Genomic DNA, 22,306 nt, shown 5'->3' with positions numbered 1-22,306 from the left:
CTCTACTATTGCTTTTTTTGTAATCTAGTAATTCCAAATTACACAGAGATAACAAGTGGCAGACTCTTCCCACAAAACTGCACTGAGCTCTTTCTGCTACAGCTGCTTTGATTAAAAAAACCCAGGGGATGGAGGGGCAGAGAGGAAGATAACAGGTGAATTATTTTTAATTCAGATTTTTTTGCAGTAACAGCAGTTCATACATTAGGTGGAAAGGGCTTCGGAAAGTACCTTCTCAGCCTGACAAAGTATTTTCTTAAACTGATGATTAGGAAAGGATGCAGGCTTACAAATGTTGTGGACTTTAAATTCTTTACAAAACAGTTGAATAACATTCTACAGATAATAAATATCTTGTTGTAAGGGGCACTCCAGAGCAAAATATAGACAAGTGACTACTACCTCTTCCTGGCAGTAGACAGCTTCTTCAAAGAAATCTAGAATCTCCCAGGAAATAATCTACCTGAAGAAACACTAACAGAGAAAAACGTAAGCCATTAATGGATGCTTTTTGCACGCATTAGCACTGGAAGGAGTATTTAACTAAAATTCTAGCTCCTGCAGCAACATACTCTGCTGACATTTATAATGTTCATCTCAGATGTTCTATAAGCAGCATCCAGTTTTCTCATTTTATGATTAGGTTAATGTGGTGACATTTAGAAATTTCACTTGCCCTCTATTTATTTGCACATTGGAAACTTTCTAGCAGGTTGATATCTCTTCTAGGTGAGTATGAGATATTTTTTCTCTCTACACTTCAGAAGTCTGAAACAAATCATTAAATTTCTGCCAGAGTTTGTTTCTCCAGCTCTAACATTAATACAGGGGTCATCACTTTCACCAGGTATTGGTAGATTACTTCTTTAGTGTGTACAAAGCAACCTGAAATTCCAGACGAAATACAGAGAAATAAATATTACTTATAAAAGCCCCTTAAATTCCAGACTGGCAAGTTCAAATGGTAATATTCACTGTATTTCTGCCATAAATTTATTTTATTTCCAACATCACGTAATGAAGTTCTGAACAAGAGAACAAGCAGTGAGAGAACACTGCTTGGGTGCTAGCCCTAGGGTCCCAACATTGTTCATCACAAACTGTGTCAGGCAAGGTTCTCAACTTCTGCTTCCTGTGGCAGGGGTTACACCTTCCATTCTTTCTATTCCCATAGACTGAGGCCAAAAAGTGTTGATTTACCATTCTCACAACAAAAAAGAACATATATCTGTATTTTATTAAAGTGAACAAAAGTCTATTAAATTCAAAGTGAACAAAAGTGAATGAAAGTGCAGTGATAATTGTCAAAGAGGTTTTCAGGCAAACAGGTAAAAATGTGCAGCATGAATGCTGAAAGTGAGGTACTGGAACAGACAGAGCCATCCAAGAAGCAGGGCTTCTGTCAGAGGTGCAGAGCAAAGGACATCATGGCTGAGCCACAAATTCTTAAAACTGAAAAGAGAATGTTGCACTGGAAAATGCATCTGAAGGTGTAACCAAACTGAAATCCAATGTACATGTCTAAATTCAAGCTCCATCAAATTACCTGGATGGATGGTACTCAAAATCCAGAGCACTGCCCTCAGCCTTTCAGACATTTTAAAAGACTATTTTTCACTTGTTCCAAGATTGAAACTCAAATTCAACAAGTTGAGCCCTCAAAAAATCTGCTTAACTCATAATAGTTAATTTAGTGAGGTACATGACCATGTATATTAATCAGATCTTGATAGCCTTGAACAATTTCTTTAAAAGCTGCAGTTTTTTTAAAGAGCCATAGCAATTTCCCCACAAAAATCTCTGAAAATCAGTTTTAGAATGCAAATGTGCAGGTAAGCACTATTCTGTACGATGATGAAAGAAAAATACCTTGTTTTCCCTGTACTAATATGCTTATGCTTACATTATTCTGTGTTTTCAACATATTAATCTCAGACTTAAAGGCAACGCAATCCAGAATAAAAGAAGTAGAATGAAAAAGGGCATCCATAGAAAAATATTGGCAATGTGATTTTAAAATATCATCCTTCAATTGCCTGCAATTTATATTTATCAATACTTTCGCTAGGATCATGGAAGTGTTCCCACAAAGAAAAAAAACACTCAACATGTTTAGCTAGGTGACCTTTCAGTAAAACATAAGGGCAGTGAGAGGGGGAAGGGTACCAGAGATGTCCAGCAATCTCTCTCCTTCTTTATTAAATGTCATTACAAAGTCTGTCTGTACTTTCAATTCAGATTACTATTCTCATAAAAACTTTTGTAAATGTTTGTCAGGTTTGCATACATAAGATCAACTATCACATACTGTTCAACATTATACATGTTAGTAAAAGAATAATGATGATAGTGAAAACTGAAATATGCTCCCATTTCAATTCTTAAATAAATTGAATGCAAAATTTATTTTCAGATCGTTAACTTTGCATATAAGAGCAAGGTTTTGTGAACTAGGTTAAATAAATTTATAGTCAGTAATCTGCTTTTTTCAGTGACTGTACATTACCTGGTCTAATGTGGTCACCTAATGGTTACTGTCAGTAATTGCACTGATGACTGCAATTCTTAGAGACACCCAGTAAAGAAAAAACCCTCGCTTTGCAGCCTCTTCAGTTAAATAGTAAAACTAACATGAAGGTTTTGTAAAAAGAAGAAATAGTTTTTATTTCATTTTTTAAAATATTCTCTGTTAAGGAACCTTAGAGATGAAATGGTCTGAAAACTTTATTTCCATTATGCTGGGGTTTTTGTTCAGTGGTAGGATTTTTTTGGTTTTGTTTTTTTGAGAGGATTTTGTTTTGTTTGTTGAGAGGACTTTTTAAAATCATAAATGATGGTTTAAAATGAAAAAAGTCACACTTTTGCAAGCATTACAAGAAAAATGAGCATGAATTACAGGATTATATTGCAGGTTTATTTTCCTGCTCCTCAGAGCTGACCATAAATAGCAGTAAGAACTAATAGAGAAGAAAGCAGAATTACTGTGAGGTACAGATTAACCATAATTAGATATCTGTTGTTGGTGAAATTAGATATTACGTAGTTTGAAATTGAGACATTTTATTCCTTTCAGTCAATGCCAGTGAGCAATTCCCCCGTGACTCAAGAAAAATATACTAGAATCTCCAATGCAGTGAAATGGAGCAAGAAACAAGGAAAGAAGAAACTAACTGGATGAATACTACATTCAAATAGCATACAAAGAACATGCAAAGGCATTCTTGCTGCTGAGTTATACACATAAAGTTTCCTTTCATGATGTGTGCTTACATGGAGGAGATTTTGGTTTTTTAAATAATTTTAAAACATTCAGGGAAACAATTTAATAAAAAAAGGCAGATCAATCTGGCTTTTTTTTTTTTGGTAAAACTAATCGAAACAACTGTAGTCATTAACTCACACACAGACTTCTGTTGAAAAGAAATATCAACATGTTTTTCATGAAAACAAACTTGTATGCCAGCCAATATGACATCCAAGAAATTACAATACAATATAATCACAATATGTTATTACAATACATTTATTTTATAAACATTTATATATGTTGATGCATAAACCAAAAGATTACATAGTACATTTCCAAGTAGAGCGTTTGTGTTTTTAGAGGAAGGATATGAATTAAGATTTCCCTACCTTATAGGATGGCAAAAAGCACAAAATTCCTTGGCCAACTGTTTGACACACTGAAAGCAGAAGTGCTCCCACCTCATCTTGGAACTCAAAGGTCTCCGTATGCTGGAACGTGGCACACAACTTCCGACCGTTAGGGCCTGTTCCAATGGTGCCAACCCAAACCTAGTGTATTGCATATTAAAATAATTAATTCTAAAATATGAGACACAAACTGTATTAAATTACATTAGGTTAAATAATGAAATTTTAAGTGTGAAGGAAAGTATGGAGATATTTTTAAAATTAATTCCATTACTTAAAAACAGAAGAGAGAGGGCACTAACTGATACAAGATGGCTATTACCAAAACAGCATGACTTCAATTTTTCCAGGGGAGTACGTGTCTAAAAATTTTTCATTTGAAAATGTACTTTACAATTGCATTAATCCAAGCAATAGTCTGTTCTGTACATTTCTTTTTACTTACAGAATGGGTTCATTATAATTTTTATTTGCAAGTTATTCTTTCTTTTACAATGGCCAGCATTACACCTCAGGAGAGGGAACAACAATGCAGAAGTTTACCTGCGAGTTCTGAATAACGTGATTTGCCTCCAACTGAATAGAAAACTTCACGCCAAGCTCTGAAGAAAATGAATCCATTGGAGAGAGTGTACCAGATGTCAGAACAATTGTTCTAACATCACTTAAGTCTGAAAAAGCCTAGGTTGGAGAAAGAAAAGAAGGAAATTAGAAAATCAAGGCAATCACTTTAAGCTCTTACATGTATTTGTTATCACTCAAATTACTTAAAACCTTCTACTTCACACTCATCTTACCACGGCAGGATTCAAGCACCAAAAATTAAGCATATGGACTACGGTTTTCTGCCGCAAACTCCTTTTATGCTTGGGCCGTGTAAAGAACGCACTTGTATCTGAACCATCAAGTTGGTTTTCATTCATCCAAGCATAAGTTTGTTGTAGAGCAACTCTGTAGTCATCTGCATACCTACATAGAGACATATAAATAACAATAAAAACTACAATTAAGCAATCAAACTGTAAGCATTAAGCTTATACAAAGCAAAGACGATGTTGCTACAATGCATTTACAATTTAAGTGTAAAAGATCATTTTATACTTCCAGAAAAAACAGTGAAACTTTACAATAATTAATATTTAAAAATAAGGTTTATGTCAGAAATTTTTAGTGACTGCTGGCATTAGTAGTCAAGATATCAAGACAGTCAAATGATCAGTGCTATGTAGAAAAATAAAATCCATACATATTTAACTTGGCAACACATCAAGAAAATTTACATCTAACCTTCAAATAAATTTCTTCAATATTTGAACTCATGTACAAATGAAAAAAATAATTGGGTAGTATTTAAATTATTCCCACATAAATAGATCTTCCAAAGCTTTCTGAAATGTTAGTTTTGCTCCAAAGCCAGACACCGTAACTGAGGTGTTGCACAAATGAAAGAGGCATTTTGGCAAAGCAGCCGAATTAAACACAACCACACAGCTCAGGCTATGTATTCGCACTGACCTGCTATTATCTTTAAAGAGACAGAAAAGAACCATGAATAACCCTTTGAGCACAATCTGAGTGGCAGGGCTCACAACTGGTATCTCAATAAGCTCCTCTCTCCCAAGCACTGATATTTTTTCTTCTTTTTCCAGGACAGTAGCAAGATGTTTCTATAAGAGGCAAACAAATTCCACATTAACAACATTCTAAGTATCTTCTCAAAAACAAAGCTAATACAGACACAAGACTATCAGCACACTGTTTTAAAAATTCACCTAAGATACCTGTAAAGTCAGACTGAAGACAGAATTGGAAAGGAAAAGTAATGCTTTTAACATATTTGGCTTACACAGAAAGGAGGGATAAACCTAAAAATAGGATAAATCCATTTCAACAGTCAAGAAAAATGCAGATGGATAGAACAGACAAAACTATCACTGACTCAATGGTTCAATTTAAATAATCGTACATGATCAGTTATATCCTTTAAGACATTGATTCTCCACAAATTCCAGTAGCTCAAGTGGATTACTCCCAGTTTTCATTAGGTATCATTTTCAGACAGCTTTTCAATATTGCAGTAAATTAAAAGATGTGTTAGCATTTAACTTATGTACATTTTAAGATGTTTAACAACATCAATATTATGCACTTTGGTACTCATTCATAGAGCATACAACATTACCTGTAAAATGGGAAAAGTAATACCAGTTATTCCCATTTTGTGAAAAATGGTGAGCGTTTCTTTTCCACTCCAAACTTTACAGGAAGTTTCATACCCTCTTTCTACTAGTTGACTAGAGCTCTCCTGTAACCAGCTGTAAAAAGAAAGAAATCAGAAATAAATTCAGCATTAATTTTAGAGATTTAGAAATACTTTGCAGGTACAAACCAAACCTCAAAAATTGCACCAGACTTCTACGAAGATGATAAATATTTTACTACATCTAAGTAGAGAGATTCTGCATTTCCTTACGCCAGTTTTTCGCTGCTGAGCTAACTTCTACGGAACTGCTCTTGATGCAGCTCATTGAAGTGAGAAGAAAATTTGTCCCTATACATTTATATTTTATCATCGTATAATATCCTTACAATAAAGGATGAAAATCTAATCTGCTCTTATGATATAACATGTCAGGCTCATTTAGGAAAGATTTCTGCTGTACTTTTAAAGCCACTCATTATTACTCTAACTGATGCAGGTTGGTTTATCATCCCTGCCAATTGCAGGCTTTCCTATTAAGAACAAATCTTGAGGCATGAAATGAGTACTTTTAATATTTCTACACAGTGAGTGTATAAGTAAGGGAAAGCAGGGCAATAAGTAGAGCATACTTTAACTTACTTACAGGTATTTGTAACTCTGCTACAATTTGAAGATTAAGCAGAATTATAAATGTATGTACAATGTAAAATGTGATAGGACTTTCTAAAAACATGACCTAAACATGCAGATCATCTCATTTGTGGCAGAGCTAAAATTTTCTCTAACTGAATGTGTCCTCCATCATCCCTGCAGCATTACAAGACCTTCCCTCCGCCTAGAAAAGCAAGCAGGCTTCCTCCCTCTCAGGAAATGCCGAAGCTGTCTGTTTCATCAGCCAGCAGGAGGCATCAGAAAGACAGCTGTCATTTCTACAACAGTTCAAAATATTTACCTATAAAAGCAGTTAATCTTTATCAACTAAAGCAACAAGGCTTAGTGACTGTTTCAGTTCCAGATTTCCTGTCCTGTCACTGCAAATAAGCTGATCAATGGAGCAATTAAAAAAAAAAAACCACAAACCAAACCCACTTTCCTTTTGCCAGGTTAAATGCAAACAAAACCCCATAAATACTACTATGACAATCACTTGTTTGGCTATAATTTGCTCTATCTTATTAAGAGACGATGATCACTAACACAGGCAGAACTTCACTGGTATAGTACTCTGCCTCATTTCCTCAAATGTAACATCAAGAAGACCTGGAACTAAAATTAGGAAAAGACCACTATGACAGAAATTAAACAGATTTACAATGGAAAATGTAAAACTTCTGTTTCCCTGTTATGAATTTTGAACACCGTCACATACTTTTGAAATGGTCATGCTATAAATGCAAATACAAACTTAACACAATGACCTTCCTAATACTAAAATATCACAAAAAAAGCAAATTCTAGAATAAATGCCATCCAATTAAATCTAACATTAAAGCATTTACTTGAAATACCTGTTAATTTATTTTTAGAGTAAAGCAGTAAACATAAATAAAATTAGCTTTATTTCCAGAAAGATATCTACGGTTTTGAAGCAAAAACTGGTATATGCAATATTTTCAGGAAAAGATTTAACGAATCTTACAAACATGCCTTCAATTCAAGGAAGTGTATTTCCTCCTTCCCTCCCTACCAGAAAATCCCATTGTTGATACAGCTTACTCCATTGAACAAAGTAATTTGCCCTGGTAAATGCCCATCTCATCAGAAAAGCTTGCCAGTATACCTCTATTGGTATATCGTCAAATTCCTCAGAAAGGTCATTTTAGCACCTCTGTGGCACTAAGCCCATGCTTAAGTGCTTTCTGGAATGAGGGCCCAGGATCTTTACAACTGAAATAAGATTTTTCTAATTACCCATGCATTTGGCAAAGCCATGTCACTACACAACAGCATTTTACCGATTACTGGCTATTTACACCCAGTCTTCTGCTTTCCAACAACTGCTTTTCATGCTGTTGGCAGATTTGCCAAGACAATCAACCTTAGTTTTTCTGATAAGGTTAAAAAGCTTGAGGCAATCGAAACTCCAGCCATGCTGTTCTCATCTTTTACTAAAATTTAACATTTGAAATATCCAAGGTAGGAGAATTAGCTTCTGCAAAAAAGAAAAACAAAAGTCACTTGTCTCTGTGACACATAAACATTAACTCTCAGAATAGAGAAAGGATAGGAAAAATGGTGAACTACCTGTTCAGCGTACTCTAAAGTCTATTTCACCAACCACTAATGCAACAAAACGATGATTTGACATGCACTGAATTAGAGTTCAGTCAGCTTCAAAGCCACTTGTATCATCATTCACTTTTATTCTGCTGACTTTGCTGTTCAAGGTTTCATTAGCAGTGCATTTCTGAACTCTTTCAGTGCCTGGATCCCTCAAAAGAAAGGTTCAAAAATTAAGGGCTACAGAGCTGAATTCCAAATTCTCTAGTGGTGACAGACTCTTCTGACATTGTTTCAACTTTCCCGTGTTCCCACTCCACCGAAAAGACTTTTGCCCTTGATCCCTTGTTTCTTTCCCTGCTTCCTGAGCTTCTGCCCCCAGTCCATTTGCTTTTGTTCCATCCCCTCTCATGATTTTCAACTTCTGCTCAGGTCTTCCCCTTCCAATTCTGTCTCCATAGTTTCTGGGTTTTACCTTCTTTTTTGCTCTTACTACCTTTTCCTCTATGGGTACAGAAAGAAGCAGAGAAGAAGAGAAGATTTTCTGTTCTTTCAGCTTCTTTCTGCCTTACTGATCAACTCTTGCTTTCAAAACCGCTCCCTCAATCATCCATATTTCTCTATCCACTGAACTCCACAATCCCTGTATTCCAACAACGCAGGTACTAAGAGATTCGGCACATCCCTGATTTCAATTTCAGTACAAAAGCAAATCATCAAAACCACATTCTACTGACATAGTCCAAGGAGAAAGAATGATCAGCCATTCTCTGTGGACAACTTTTGCCTGAGAATAATCAGAAATTCGAAGAGAATAGTGCATGCTCTGTTCAAAGAGTCTGCTACCTGAATTCTCTAAAGACTTCAACGAGACTTTTCTGAGAATCTGCAGGTACCCCAATTTTTCAGACCCTTATCTCTTTGCTCAAGTTCAAATTGTTTCACAAGGAAAACAAAGGGCATGAATGGTAAATTCACTTTCAACTATGAAGAATCTGTTTCAAATAGATTCCAATCTGATTCCAAGAAGAGATTCCAACCTGTTCCAAACACTTCCTGCCCAAGGCTCTGAAAGCATTCTATAAATGTGAACTAATTAATTCTTTGACAAAATAATGCTATTACTATTTGTCAAATATGCAAAGACGCATGTGAAAGATAAAAATTATTTATCTTAGATAAAATTTTCATACAGACCTTCACAAACTGGCACAGTAAGCCCCATAAAGATCAGCAGCACATCACTCAAGAGCATAACATACTTTTCAAAACTGAATTTCAAGGCCTCCCTTTAAGACAAGAGTATTATTTTAAATAGATCAAACTCCTCTGGATTCCTCAAACGAACAAAAATCAGGTGACTGCCTAGTTTGAAGTATACCTCTGTTGCATTTTATCTGATGCAACATAGTAACCAGAAAATTGCATCAGCAAAAGGAATCTAAATGTGATTTTAAAAAATACTAATTGATATAATGGAATTAGAAAGAGTTGCCTTACTTTGTCAAAGAGTAGCACACAGCCCGCAGGGGCTCATGATCCTTCTGCCTGATGTTGTTATTGACCATGAAATCTAGCTCTTCTCGAGCAGCTCTTAGTTGACTTTCTGTAACACTGTAGCTCACTGACTCCCGAGCACAGTCTTCAATATTATGGGCTTCATCTAAAATGACTACTTGGCCTTTTAGGTTAATTTCCATCTAAAAGAGAAAATTATTATCCAGTAAAACAGAGTGAAAGACATTAATGAGAAACAGCAACTAACAGGATCCTGTTAAAAAAGTACATATTCTGCATCACTGTGTAAGCAACAGAAAGTTTTCAGCTTTTTGATCCAATTTCTATAACCTAGAAAATAACCAGGGGAAAAAAAACAAACCAAAAGCCTTATCTCAGCCTGGATGAATATAATCTGAACCTACTACACTCTCCATAAACCGAAGAACTGTGAAGTCTGCAATGGTTTCTTTTCCACCGATTGAAAAAAACCACGTGACTGATCAGCTAGAGTATGAGACCAGCGGAAGCATTACTTGGAACAGAGAAATGCTTGTTTGGGAGGGCGGGGGAAGAGAGAGAAAAAATTCTTTAACCCAGGATTTATTTTGTAGATAATGGTTTGGATATAAAATCAGATTTTAGTTGACAGTAGCCACTGAACATTATGTTTCTAACTTCCCTTTTACTTCAGCTATTGCAATCTTCTTACAAATATACTTACACTCTCCCGTATCTGCGGGTCCAGCAGATAATTATAAGGACAAAATACAATGTCTGCGCCCACCATGAGTTCTCTGGCTGCAAAATACGCACAGGCACGGAGCTTCTTTCCCAGGCTTACTAGATCTTCAATGTCCCAAGCCTGATACATCCTATGTGCAGACTGTAGGGCATGATGTTCACTGAGTTTATGAACAGCATGATAGTAAGGACAGGACTTGCCCTAAAAGCAAATATGCGCCGATAATTAGTGGTTACAAAAAATAATGAAAAACAAGTAAGCTTGAATCCTCCAAGCAGTTACGTGCATTTGACTATTTCCTGGAAGCATTTCTAACAGCTACTTTTTATGTTGGACAATAATGAAAAACACATCATGTCAGAAAGAAAACAGGCAAATCCATGTTCATAAAATGTACACTGATAAAGGACACTTCTTTCTTCTTCATCTATAAAACCAAAGACAATTTAAGACTTACTAAGAACATTAACCTAGCACTCATAAATGTTATTCTATCATCATGTATTTTTTCAGTATTGATACCACGTATCAACATTTTCTAACAATTAATATTTAATTTAAACCAAATTACCTGAGGCATTTAACCAACATAGTATAAAGAAGTCAAAAATGTTACTCATTCCAACTGTTCAACTACCTTTCATTTGAACATGTTTAAATGAATGCTCATTTTCTGAAAAAAAAAATTACTCACATGTTTTCCTTCCAGCAATTCCACACACATTTCATTCCTGTTGCTACCACTACTAGATACCACTGGATGAATACAGGTATAGTCCCGGCTAGAAAGAATTGTCATAGGGACACTGGAATATGCTGTTCTCTTCAACTCTCTAGTAATCTGGGATATTTGCTTGTGTGTTCGTGTTCCAAAAAATATTTTGGGAATGAATGACCTATCTCCATTTTCTTTCTTCTTTGTGTTACTAGTGTCTTTATCAGCTTCTTTTCCAGAAGAACAGGAACACTCAGTGCAAGGACCAGAAGACTGCAACCCAAAACAAAAAAAGATTAACAAAATCCCCCGGTAAGATGAACATGCTAAATCTGCTCACGGTCTATTTACAAAATGCCCTCTAGGATAATTCAAGATAGCCTCTTAAATCAGCAGTTTGGCCTATCAAAAATGTTAAAGCATACACACCATGTCCTAACGCCTGAAAATCTTAAAAAACTTCTAGCAATCACTAGATACAACTTTATTGTAACCCAATCATAGAAAGAATTATTTTTCCAGTGGAGTGAATAATAACGTGAATAATGCAAATAAACTTCTCACACTTAAGCTTCAGCACAAGGACACTCCTGCTACAGAATAAGTGTCCAGCACCTTAAATGAAGAAACCTTGGGACCAGACACCCAAATTAAAAAACTGAGTATGTTTTTCCTTAAAGCATGCGGAAGAAATCTGGACAGTTTAAAGAAATCTGTTTGCAAATAAAACAGACTACATCACATACTCTCCATTAGGAACATGTTTGCCATGCCATTATGTCAAAGGCTCTCTAGTAACTATGAGAATAAAAGACAAAATAGGGAATAATGCTAAACAGAACCTAATCCTGTAAAATATTTGTTAAAAACCATTTTTTTGCTTCTTAAGAAGCACCATCTTTCATAATATAAAACACTGGAACAACTGTCATGAAATTGTAATAATTAGTGTGAAAAGACACAAGGAAAACAAAATAACTCATGAGTAACCATGTCCACACACACCTCCCATAAAAAATAATGAATTCTTCTAGTGTGAAAGAGTTTATATTTGGTTTTCAGGTGACAGTGCAAGTAACAACATGCAGTTGCCTGTTCAAATACTCCTCCCTCCCCTTTTAATTGTAATCAGTAAGATTATCCATTATAAACAAATGCTAAGTCATGCCGTGTGTTACACCACAATCCTGGGGATCAAGCTGTCTTTTAGCCTCCACTCTGAGGAAAAGCAAGTTCGTATTACCCTTAGTCCCACTCAGCCTTGTCCACTATTAAATATTACAATACATGATAGAATGCATGTAAACGTAACCCTTCTGGAGCTGTCACTCACTGGGATAAAAGGTTCACCGATGTGCCAAATAAACAGGCCCTCAAAGCAGATAAAGTTACACCCATGCTGGAATTGTTACATTGCCCTCTCAGGTTGCCAGTAACAGCAGATTTCATTACAGTGTGCTGCCACATTAAATAGCCAGTTCCAAATATCCTGCCTTCTATATTGAATAATTACTTATTCACTGAAAGGATAAAAAGAAGAGTTATGAATGGGGCTCTTGTCAACAGCAAAGCAGGAAACAGCTGACATATGGTATATGTTACATATGTGGCAATACTCAACTCTGCACTCACACAGAAAACTGCAACGCAAGTTGTACCTTGATATTTCTATCATCTATATTCTTTTTTGCTCTTCGAAATAATAAAAACCACATTACCATGCTAACAACTAATATAACAGAAGCAGTTTACTTACTGTGTAGGGCCTTTAAGAACACATTTATCTATTAATTCTAATTCAAGTCAGATTATGCTTTCAGAGGTAAAAAGAATACACAGACTTCAAAGTTGATACCATATCACTAATACTTCACTGCTAATGCTAAGCTTCACATTTAGCTTGCCAAATAAAAGTAATAGAAAAATAGTAGGACCAATCATTCAGCTATTTTGCAAAAGTTGTTCTAACAACAGGAAAATGCAGCTCAAATAAATATATACATAAACGTGAACAGAAAGCTCTTCTATGATGGGTTTAAAAAAAGATATATTTATTTTCAGAAAAAGAATTAAAAGAGTCTTCTTATGTGTAAGGTTTATAAATTACAGTATTTTACAGGTGGCCTTAAAAGTTTTTCTTACAACATTTGAAATTGGTATAATACTGGCTTTAAGCAGCACTTTACCCAGTATTCCAGTTTTAAAATATTACCTTTAACTTTGAAAAAAGTTTAAAAAAAAAAAATCAACACTGAGAGTTGTAAACTCAGACTGATTTTATAGCAACTAGTATGAGTATAAAACTGCCTGCAGTAGTCATAACATTTCTGAAAGCCACAGACACCATTAGCCCAAAATACATACATAAATAAATAAAGCCTTTTTAGAAGGGCCTTACAATGAAGAGAAACTTCAAGAAAATGGTTAAACCATAGTTTAAAAGCTGAGTTCATGTTATTTGCACATTATTCAAGTGTGTCAATTTGCACTTGAATTCTTTGATATCCTTTAGAAAATGGTTTGGCCATCTTTAAATTTTATTAAAACCAAACTATTTTAATTCTATATTTCTATAAAACAATTTATTATTGACATCACATAGCAAAATCTAATGTGGTGTTGATCTCCCATTAAGACAGCAAAAGGAAAGAGAATACCCTCCAGCTGAACAAAGTGGTAACTCCAATATGGCAGTTCCCATAGCAGTGTTGCCTCAAAGTACAAATTTTTAGACTCATAACACAGAGATACTGGTTATATTATAATAAAATTAGAAAATGTTTCAATTTATTTATGAAAGAATTGGGGGGGGCTGAGTAGAAATAATTAATATTAAGGCAAAACTATTTCATAATACCCTCTGGCTTCAGAGCTAAACCTGTTTTCAGCTGTTTGAATCTGAGATAGAGATTTTCATTTGAGAGAGGGAAAAAAAAAAAGATACTTCTCTACTTTCTGCAGTATCTAATCAGATACACCCAGTAACAGATGCTGTTAGCGATCAGATACCAGCCTATATGGACCTTGGGCTAATCCAGGTTGTTTTTACTTCTGTCAGGGGGTAGATAAAACAGCCTATCACATCAATATTTATACGGCAAAAACGTGGAAGTCCAATTAAAAGAAGAATAATGAAGTCCACCGACCTGTCCTACATGTAAAATAGAGCTAAACAAACACTGAGGCTATGATCTTTGAAACACAAAGAGATAAGAGGAGTTCTTCATATCTTCATCTACATTTCCCAGTTACAAAGCCATCTAAATGATGCAGCAGTGAGTATCTCTTGTGTGAAATATCACACAAGCACAATCTAGTAAGATATCAGCAGTGACATTACCAGAGCTTTTCAACTATTCCTTTATAAGCTCTCAACAAGCACAGTATTCTGCTGCTGCAGCCTCTTGATTAAAGTACACAAAGCAGCTGTTTATCCTCTCACAGTAACCAGCAGGTGAACCCAGTTCAATATTTATCACAGGCTTTCACAGATCACTGCTAACCAAGCAAACGTTTTAATTAAGCTGGAACTTGCTTCAAAGAGCTCATTCAAAATGTCAGTCAGCAGGAAAAGGATCAGATACGGTGTCAGGTGAGAGCGTGTAATACAAATCCACAACTTTCTTCAGCCCATCGTGGTAAATTAGCCTATTCTGGAGTCCAGACCCTGATTGTAACAGGCTGCCAGTCTCCTGGAATGTGTAACAGAAGTCACTCAAACTCCATTGTGAAGGTTGTAAGCAATATGTTAAACTGCAATGGGGTAGCACATTAAGACAGATTCTTTTCACAGTTGTTTTTTGATACCCCAAGTGCTTGTTACACTGCTCTCCATTTACTGTTTACTTTTTTTACCTAGTATAAATGGGGATTCCTTAACCCAGCTGCCCCAGTTTCTCAGACAGTATGCTTTGACAGAAGTAATCATGAAAGTACCGTAAGGGTCTAATTTCTCATCTAAACTCACACTAGAACTGCCCTCTCTTGCAAGAATTAACAGCAGAAGGACAGAAATGGATTCCCAGGCTCTGGACTGAAAGCAGCTAAGACCAGGCCATCACCCTGGGCAGAAGATCCTCACCCACCGGATATATGGGTTGCTGCAGCAACGCTGGGCAGCACCTCTCATGCTCTTACAACCACCAACCCATTCCCTCTCTGTTGGGCTATAAGAAGGAATACTTGACAAGGAACTAACTTTGCTTTAGGCACAGGATTGACCACAGTAAAACACAAGATAAACAAAGGGAGGGTTATCTCATTGATTAAGAAAATACTTTTATTGCATTATTCTATCACCCTAAATACATAGTCCATTATGATAATTGTTGAACTTAACCTCAGCTATTTCATACGCTACACTAGAAAAAAAGCATCTTTACACCTAACAGCCCATGCTGTGATGCTCTTCATGTCTTAAACGTAGTGTAGTTAAGCCACAGAACTACTAATGATAAATAAGGCCTTGCCTTCTGCAATTGTTTCTTGATAGAAGTTCTCAGTCTGCTGAAGTAAAAGTTTATCACAGGAAAATAATACCTTATTCTTTCATTCCTAAGAAGAAACTTCTTTTACAAAGAAATAAACACTCCTTTCATTCTTAAAAAGACACCTTAACAGAAATAAGCACTTTTATTTCTTCTTAGGTTACTTTGTGCTAAAGAAGTAGTAAACAGTACAGTGTTTAAACTTTGAACAGTATACTGTACTGTCTATCTGCAGAATCAGACCCACGGATAGCACATTATAACACACACATACAGCTCAACTACTGTTACGAAAATGAAGAGTTTTCTTAGAAAAATCAGACCATAATTCAGTCTTTTCTTCACTACATGAAATTTCTAGAAGTTGTAAATCAAGTTTTTCAGATACCCACACACCAAAGTACCAAAGCAAATTTTACAATCAAGGAAGGAGGAAAGGTCTTTTTATTTGAAAATCAACAGCACACTCTGCTGGCCTTTGCATTTCAAACTACCGATTGAAGTTCAGTGGCACAAAGCATTTCAAATCCTACTCAAAAAAAATCTATGGAGCTTTCCAAAACTAACCCACCAAATGACCTAGAACACAGATTCATTTTTGTCAAGAAAAGATTTAGCTCGCAGTGCCTTAAAGTGACACCAAAGCTTTTTGCTTCTTTGGTTTTACAAAGGCATAATACACTGGAAAACAGCTCTTGAAGTTAAAACATACGCTGATTAAAACAGCAGCTAATTTAGGACATAGAACAAGCCAAGTGCCGTTGGAAGAAGCGGAAAGAGAGTTGAAGTGCTTGTTGAAATCAAGCATATTTCCAAACACGCCTAAAAACCACTGTACTTAGAAGCCGAGTTACCTACAGATGGGTATTGCCATAAAACGACATAAAAAAATATATTGGAAAGGGAGAATGTTCTTTGCCTTTTGAAAGAAGAAAGTAGATTTCTGTACTGAAGAAAGAAATAAAGGTCAGACCTCATTCCTTTCTTATATTTGTCTCAAACATACAATTTCATGATTTCATGGCATGCTCCTATATTTTAATATTGACAAGAACTAATCTGTCACAGCCTGTGATAAGCATTCATGGGAACTACATCACTAAAGTAATTTGGCATCTGACATTCATCTCTACTGCCTCAGATTTCTTCTTCTACTGGTTTTGCTTCAACAAACTTTCATGTAAAATCAGTAAGATTCAAACACCAAGAAATGCAGAAAATGCCTAGCAGAAAGCTGCAGAAACAGCTGCACATTTGTATCTCGACTTCTTATATGATACTTCCACGATGGAAACTGGTAATTAAAAAAACACAACCCCAAACACCCCACACACACACACCCCCAAACAAACCCAAAACCTAAATCTATCACAGTAACACGCAGGATTTTTCATCTTAATCATGTGCAATATTTATTACTCATTGTAATAATCAGCTCCAACTTTCTCCATACTACTTTAAGGTCTTAAAGGCACACATGTTAATATTAAACACTGTCTTTCATTTACTACATATGCCACAAAACAATGAATGGCAAATTCAACAAAATCTACAAACTCTGATGTCACTTAATTTCCATGGTCCTAGTTTCAAGTTCTTCCATAATGTCATAAATCTACTCTAAATTGGAATATAACACACAGATTTGTATCTGCTGTACAATTGCTGTCACATATTGTAAGTTTACAGCCTGAATTGCTGGGCCAGATTCTGTGCTATTGGGGAGCCACGGTGTAAAAGTTCAACCCACTGTTTAGAAGAACAACCTTCACAGAAATAATTTACATTTTGCAAACCACATTGGTTAGACAGCACCATTAGCAGCAAAAGCCACTGCAGTTCTTGGTATTGATAGTGACAATATATTACTTTAAAGCAACTTAAATACTTGGGAACCTTTACATTAGGCTGTAATGCAGCCGGAGATACAGTGTTTTCTGAAACCTTATTAACAAGTTGCATTTTATGCATAATCTCTTTACATTAAGATTTTTTTTTAAATTGCTTTTCAACTAACAGTCCTGATGTAAAAGATATTACTATATTACTTACTGTTTTGGGAGAAAAAGTAGCAGTTTTCACACTTTTTTCAGAGTGAACAATCAGCTCTCCATTTTTTCTCTGATGATAAACTTCTAAAGCATCAACTAGCTGCACTCCTTTTGCTAAACAATGACGTTTTCTAACCTGCTGGGGAAAAAAAGTACAGTGTTCAAATACACTGGACAGAAGTGTGTGCTTACACCAGCAGTCAGTGATTTTGCTTCAACTGTTTTCCACTGAGTCTGTTTCAGTAACACAGTGCATCACTAATATGCATTAACAGGTTCACCAAATCTCAGCCGCACAAAAGTCATTTGGAAAAAACTGTAAAGTTTTAATTGCAAAATTCAGTAACAATAACAACAACATAAAATCTGTAATTATTGCTGAGCTTTTCTTCTTTAATTTCCCACTGTTACAAAACTGATAGAAATTATAATACTACATAGATATAAGCAAAAAATTTCCATAACTAAAACAAGAAATAAATTCAAGCCATATTGATCTGAAAACTTGAACAAAAGTAACCATCTGAGCAATACTCTAAAGCAATGTAAAAGCTATTTACAGGGCACATCTGTATACAAGTGCTAAGTCATGCGATGCCAATACTGACACGGATGATAACATTACAGAAAGACTGCGCTTCACATATTAGGCCAGAAGCAACTACATTTGACAGGATATAAAAGAGAGCTCTAATACATTCACAGTATTATTTGTACTTCTAATATATGTATTTGCAAGAGCACTTTCAACTCTAGAATCTCATATTTTGACTTAACATCACAGATCAATCGGGGATAAATAGATTTTGGTGATATTAGTGTTTAAATATACAAGATGTAAATTAGGACATGATATTATGAACAATTTAGAGCAACAATGGACTCCTTTGTAACAAGTAACAATAAAAATGAACAAAAACCTGTCAATCTAAACTATGACTGTGACATGACTCAACTATTCTCTATGCTCTCCTCTGAAATGTTGATTGGTATTTGACAGCTTTGTTGAGCTACGCCTGGATTATTTTACTGCCAATATACGTTGCTCACCTGCTGCTCAGTTTCTAAAGGACGAATCCTTTTCCTGTCTACTTGAAAATCATCAGTCTCATTGTCACGTAGAGCTAATCTTTTTTTGGCAGACAGTTTCGAAGCTAGTGTTTCGCTTTCTTTACATCCTGTAATTAAAAATAAAATAAAATGAAAAGGTATGTCCACTACTAGGAATGCGTTAAATAAAGGCAACGTTTTAAAAATAGAATTTACTATAAATACACATGATGTAGGAAATAGTATTAGACATTTCTAGACCTATTAACCACCATTTCCATACAGATTTCCATGCAGGGCAGAATCATGTGGTACTCTGCTATTATGATGGTAAAAAAAGCCCCTGACTTGAAAGCAAAAAAATTGACATCACTGGCTACATATTTTACTTCCAGAACAGATTTTTAGCTGCCTATGTATGAAGTTACCTGTTAGCAGGCTTCCGGGTTTTATGGAACTTCCTGTTTCGTAATTATTAAAAGAACAAGAAGCACCACGATTCACACTTGTTGCAGCCTCGTTGCTCTTAGATTGGGAATGACATGTACAGCGACATGGCAGTGAGGTCTCTGGCTTTCTGTCTTCCTTCTCACATGACGATGTAGGCAGTGATTTCTCTAAAGGACACAGTCATTTGTCTTCCATTAAAAACTACTCAAGACCACACATGAGAACTAGACTTTCAAAACAGTTAAGATGAAAGATTCTGTTTAGGTACCAGTTATAAACCTTGTGTCTTTACAAAGTCTGAACATCACCCTTTGAAGAACTGCAGTGCAAAGAACTGCGTCAACTTGCAGAAATGAGAAATACCCCTCTTTTTCAATTCAGTCTGCATAACTACACTCCAAAAGTACTTCCTTTCAAAGTTCAAACAGCCATATAATTAATTCCCTTATGATAACAGATAGCTAAATCCAGCTTAGTATTACTGGCCATTACTATTTTACATTGGCAGTATGTATAATGGTGGACAAAGACCTGGTTAGATTCCTGAAACCAAATGTTTAAAGGCTGATAAACAACAACAATCATTCGTTATAATATATTTTGGTAATAAAAACTGGGCAAACAGACACTAAGACAACTTACCATACAGAGACTGCTGCCATGATAATGCAGAACAAAGTAATGCCAAGCTTTTGCCACTTCCTGTAGGGCTCTCCAACAAACAGTGTTGCCTGTTATTTAAGCCCTTAACAATCTTTAAGGAGGATAGCAAGAACAAAAACAGAATTAATAGAAAAAAAACCAAAGAGGCTGTCTTAGCTAAGCTAGAAATAACTTCTAAAAACAGATCAGGACACCTGCTGTCTTGTAAAAAAAAAAAAAAGAAAACCAAAATGCCCCCTAATCACCTTTAATAATAACAAGAGGTCAACAAGCCTTAGCTGTATTCCTCTCATGAGGAACATGCCTCATTAGCAATGCTCAGAGGTTCACTTATGGGGGCTGTGAAATACTCACCTGCTAACAGCAACACCTGATGGGGCTAGCTTGCTTTCTTTAGTCTTACAGAACCAAAACACTGAAAACTTCCGTCAGACAACCAAACCATTTGTCCCACAAAGAAAAGAAAAATGTTTACATTTAAACATTTTAAACAGTTTAAAGTGTAATAATTAATTTTAAAAACCTCTCCAAAAAGTGAAAACTTATTGAAGTATTACATTAAGACAGATGTTTTACTAAATCATTCCCTCCTTATATACTTGCAAAATTATATAAAATTTCTATTACAGTATATCTAGTTAAATAATCATATTTATTAGATAACACATAACTTGTTTCTTAGCATAAACACTCACAAATCCAAAACATACATCAGCATTCCCTAGTCATGGGCCAGGTATCATTGTACAGCACAGAGAACAGTAAGTTACGTTACAGCTGAAATTCTCAAGATATTGGAGGCTCTGAATTTAATATGTTAGTCTTCTAACTGCCAATAAGTACTGGAAAACATAAGCTATTAGTCTAGCAAATGTTAATACAAATTCTACTTACAGCATTCATCATAGCAAGTTGTGAAGGGTAAGCCTTGCAAGGGAATATGATCTTCACGCCCCCAATAGTATATTCTGACACATCAGAAGACATTGCCGCTGTTTCCTCCTGTTTACTTCAGGTTTATAACTGCAATAAAAAAATAGTATTAACAAGTCAACACTAACAACCAGGCAAAGCCTGAAACAAGGTATGGCACCAAACAAAACCAAGCAGAAACACCTGATAAGGGGGCTGAGCAGTTCAGGATATTAACAGAATGGGCATAGAGGAATTTATACCACACATCATCAGTTCAGCCTTGGCCCTGTTACACATAAGAGCAAGCGGCCACCATCTGATGAGTAACGTCAGCAATTTGAATAAAAGTATGATGAACTGCGCACATCATTTCAGATTCTATCTCTCAGACTGAATACTCTTGGGATAAGAGCTCAAATCCTCAGGGGAAAAGTATTTTAGGATATTTAATAACTAAAAATAGCTGGGTTTGCAATTCTGCAGGTCCATTAGCTTGAACTCCAAGACATTGCAAACTACAAAGATACGGGTAACAGCAGTAGCTTGTACTGTTCATTTTGTAACAGTGAGAAAATAAAACTGGACAGTGACTTTAAAAATGAGATGTTTAAAAACCAGCACTTTTATTCCACGAATAATACAGTAATTATTCAGGGGAAAATGAGGTGTTAGTCACTTCACTATTCTGTATTATCTTGCATTTCTTTCACGTGGGATAATAAAAGAAAGTCAGTTTCCCTATCATGCTAAAATGTTGAAACTATTGACTTAAAATACTGAGGAGCCATAAACGGCTTTTAAAAAAGGAATACATTTTTTAAAAAGCACAGAGGGTTTTTTTCTTACAGGTTTTCAGCATCTACAAAATAAAAGAACAATTTTAAATTGGCAGATCCCCTGTGATAAATTAACTCACTAACCTGTGCCCTCATCTGATTTTTAATGAGTAGACATATACATCGAAACAACCAACGTATGGCATGATTCAGCTTCATCATCAACTTTCTCAACAGGAAAAAGAAATCCTAGCAAAAAGAGATTGCGAACATGAGCTTACATCCGACCCCTCCTTCCAGCAGCGTCACCGCACGCCATTAAAAGGCTTTTCCCTGACACATTCGGGGGTGGGGGGGGGTGGGGTTCGCTTAAACGAGCACTACTTCGAATTGAGCTTTGCCCAAGAAAAAAAAGCAAGCCGCCGTCGGGGCGGTGGGAAGGACTGAACAGCGAAGGGAGAAGGAGGCGGCAACGGTCCGGGACACCGGGAACGCAGAGGGACCCTTCGCCCCACCCCGCTCCGCTCCGCTCCGCCCGGGAGCGCCCCTAGGAGGACCGGGGCTGCTCCCCAGGAAAACCCCGTCGCCACCTTGGCCTGCTCTAGCTCCAGCCCCGGGGAGCTGTGGCTGAGGGCAGGGAACGCTGAGGAAACTGCTGTCATTCTCCTGTGCCCGTCGCCCCGCCCCAGCCTACACAGAGGCACCAGGGCGTTTCCTTTACCTTCTTTAAGAGGTAGGAGCCCCCAGAAAGCCACTTTCGTCCCTTTCCTCCCACCCTGCGCGAGCCCGGTTTCCTCACAGCCGCGCTCCGCCCCGCGGGAGGCGACGAGCGGCGCCGCGCGGCCGCTCACCTCAGGCGACGGCAGCGCTCTCCAGC

General features: G+C 36.3%; 1 protein-coding gene across 1 annotated transcript in view; it reads right to left on the bottom strand.

Moving 5' to 3' along the window:
* BRIP1 (BRCA1 interacting helicase 1) overlaps positions 1-20,725 on the bottom strand; it is a 119,053-nt gene extending 98,328 nt beyond the window's left edge. The window contains exons 1-13 of the mRNA XM_059829351.1: positions 20,633-20,725; positions 19,718-19,829; positions 19,054-19,242; positions 18,626-18,753; positions 17,577-17,711; positions 11,017-11,310; positions 10,302-10,523; positions 9,581-9,780; positions 5,840-5,972; positions 5,173-5,324; positions 4,455-4,626; positions 4,201-4,338; positions 3,637-3,798 (exon numbers count right to left, since the gene is read on the bottom strand). Of these exons, the coding sequence (XP_059685334.1) occupies positions 3,637-3,798; positions 4,201-4,338; positions 4,455-4,626; positions 5,173-5,324; positions 5,840-5,972; positions 9,581-9,780; positions 10,302-10,523; positions 11,017-11,310; positions 17,577-17,711; positions 18,626-18,753; positions 19,054-19,242; positions 19,718-19,829; positions 20,633-20,725 (2,130 nt within the window). The remainder of the gene's footprint in view (positions 1-3,636; positions 3,799-4,200; positions 4,339-4,454; positions 4,627-5,172; positions 5,325-5,839; positions 5,973-9,580; positions 9,781-10,301; positions 10,524-11,016; positions 11,311-17,576; positions 17,712-18,625; positions 18,754-19,053; positions 19,243-19,717; positions 19,830-20,632) is intronic.
* Positions 20,726-22,306: the final 1,581 nt, after the last annotated feature.

This window comes from Gavia stellata, chromosome 25 (genome assembly GCF_030936135.1).
Source record: "Gavia stellata isolate bGavSte3 chromosome 25, bGavSte3.hap2, whole genome shotgun sequence".
Classification (NCBI taxonomy): Eukaryota; Metazoa; Chordata; class Aves; order Gaviiformes; family Gaviidae; genus Gavia; species Gavia stellata.
This window is presented reverse-complemented; position numbering and strand designations above follow the sequence as displayed.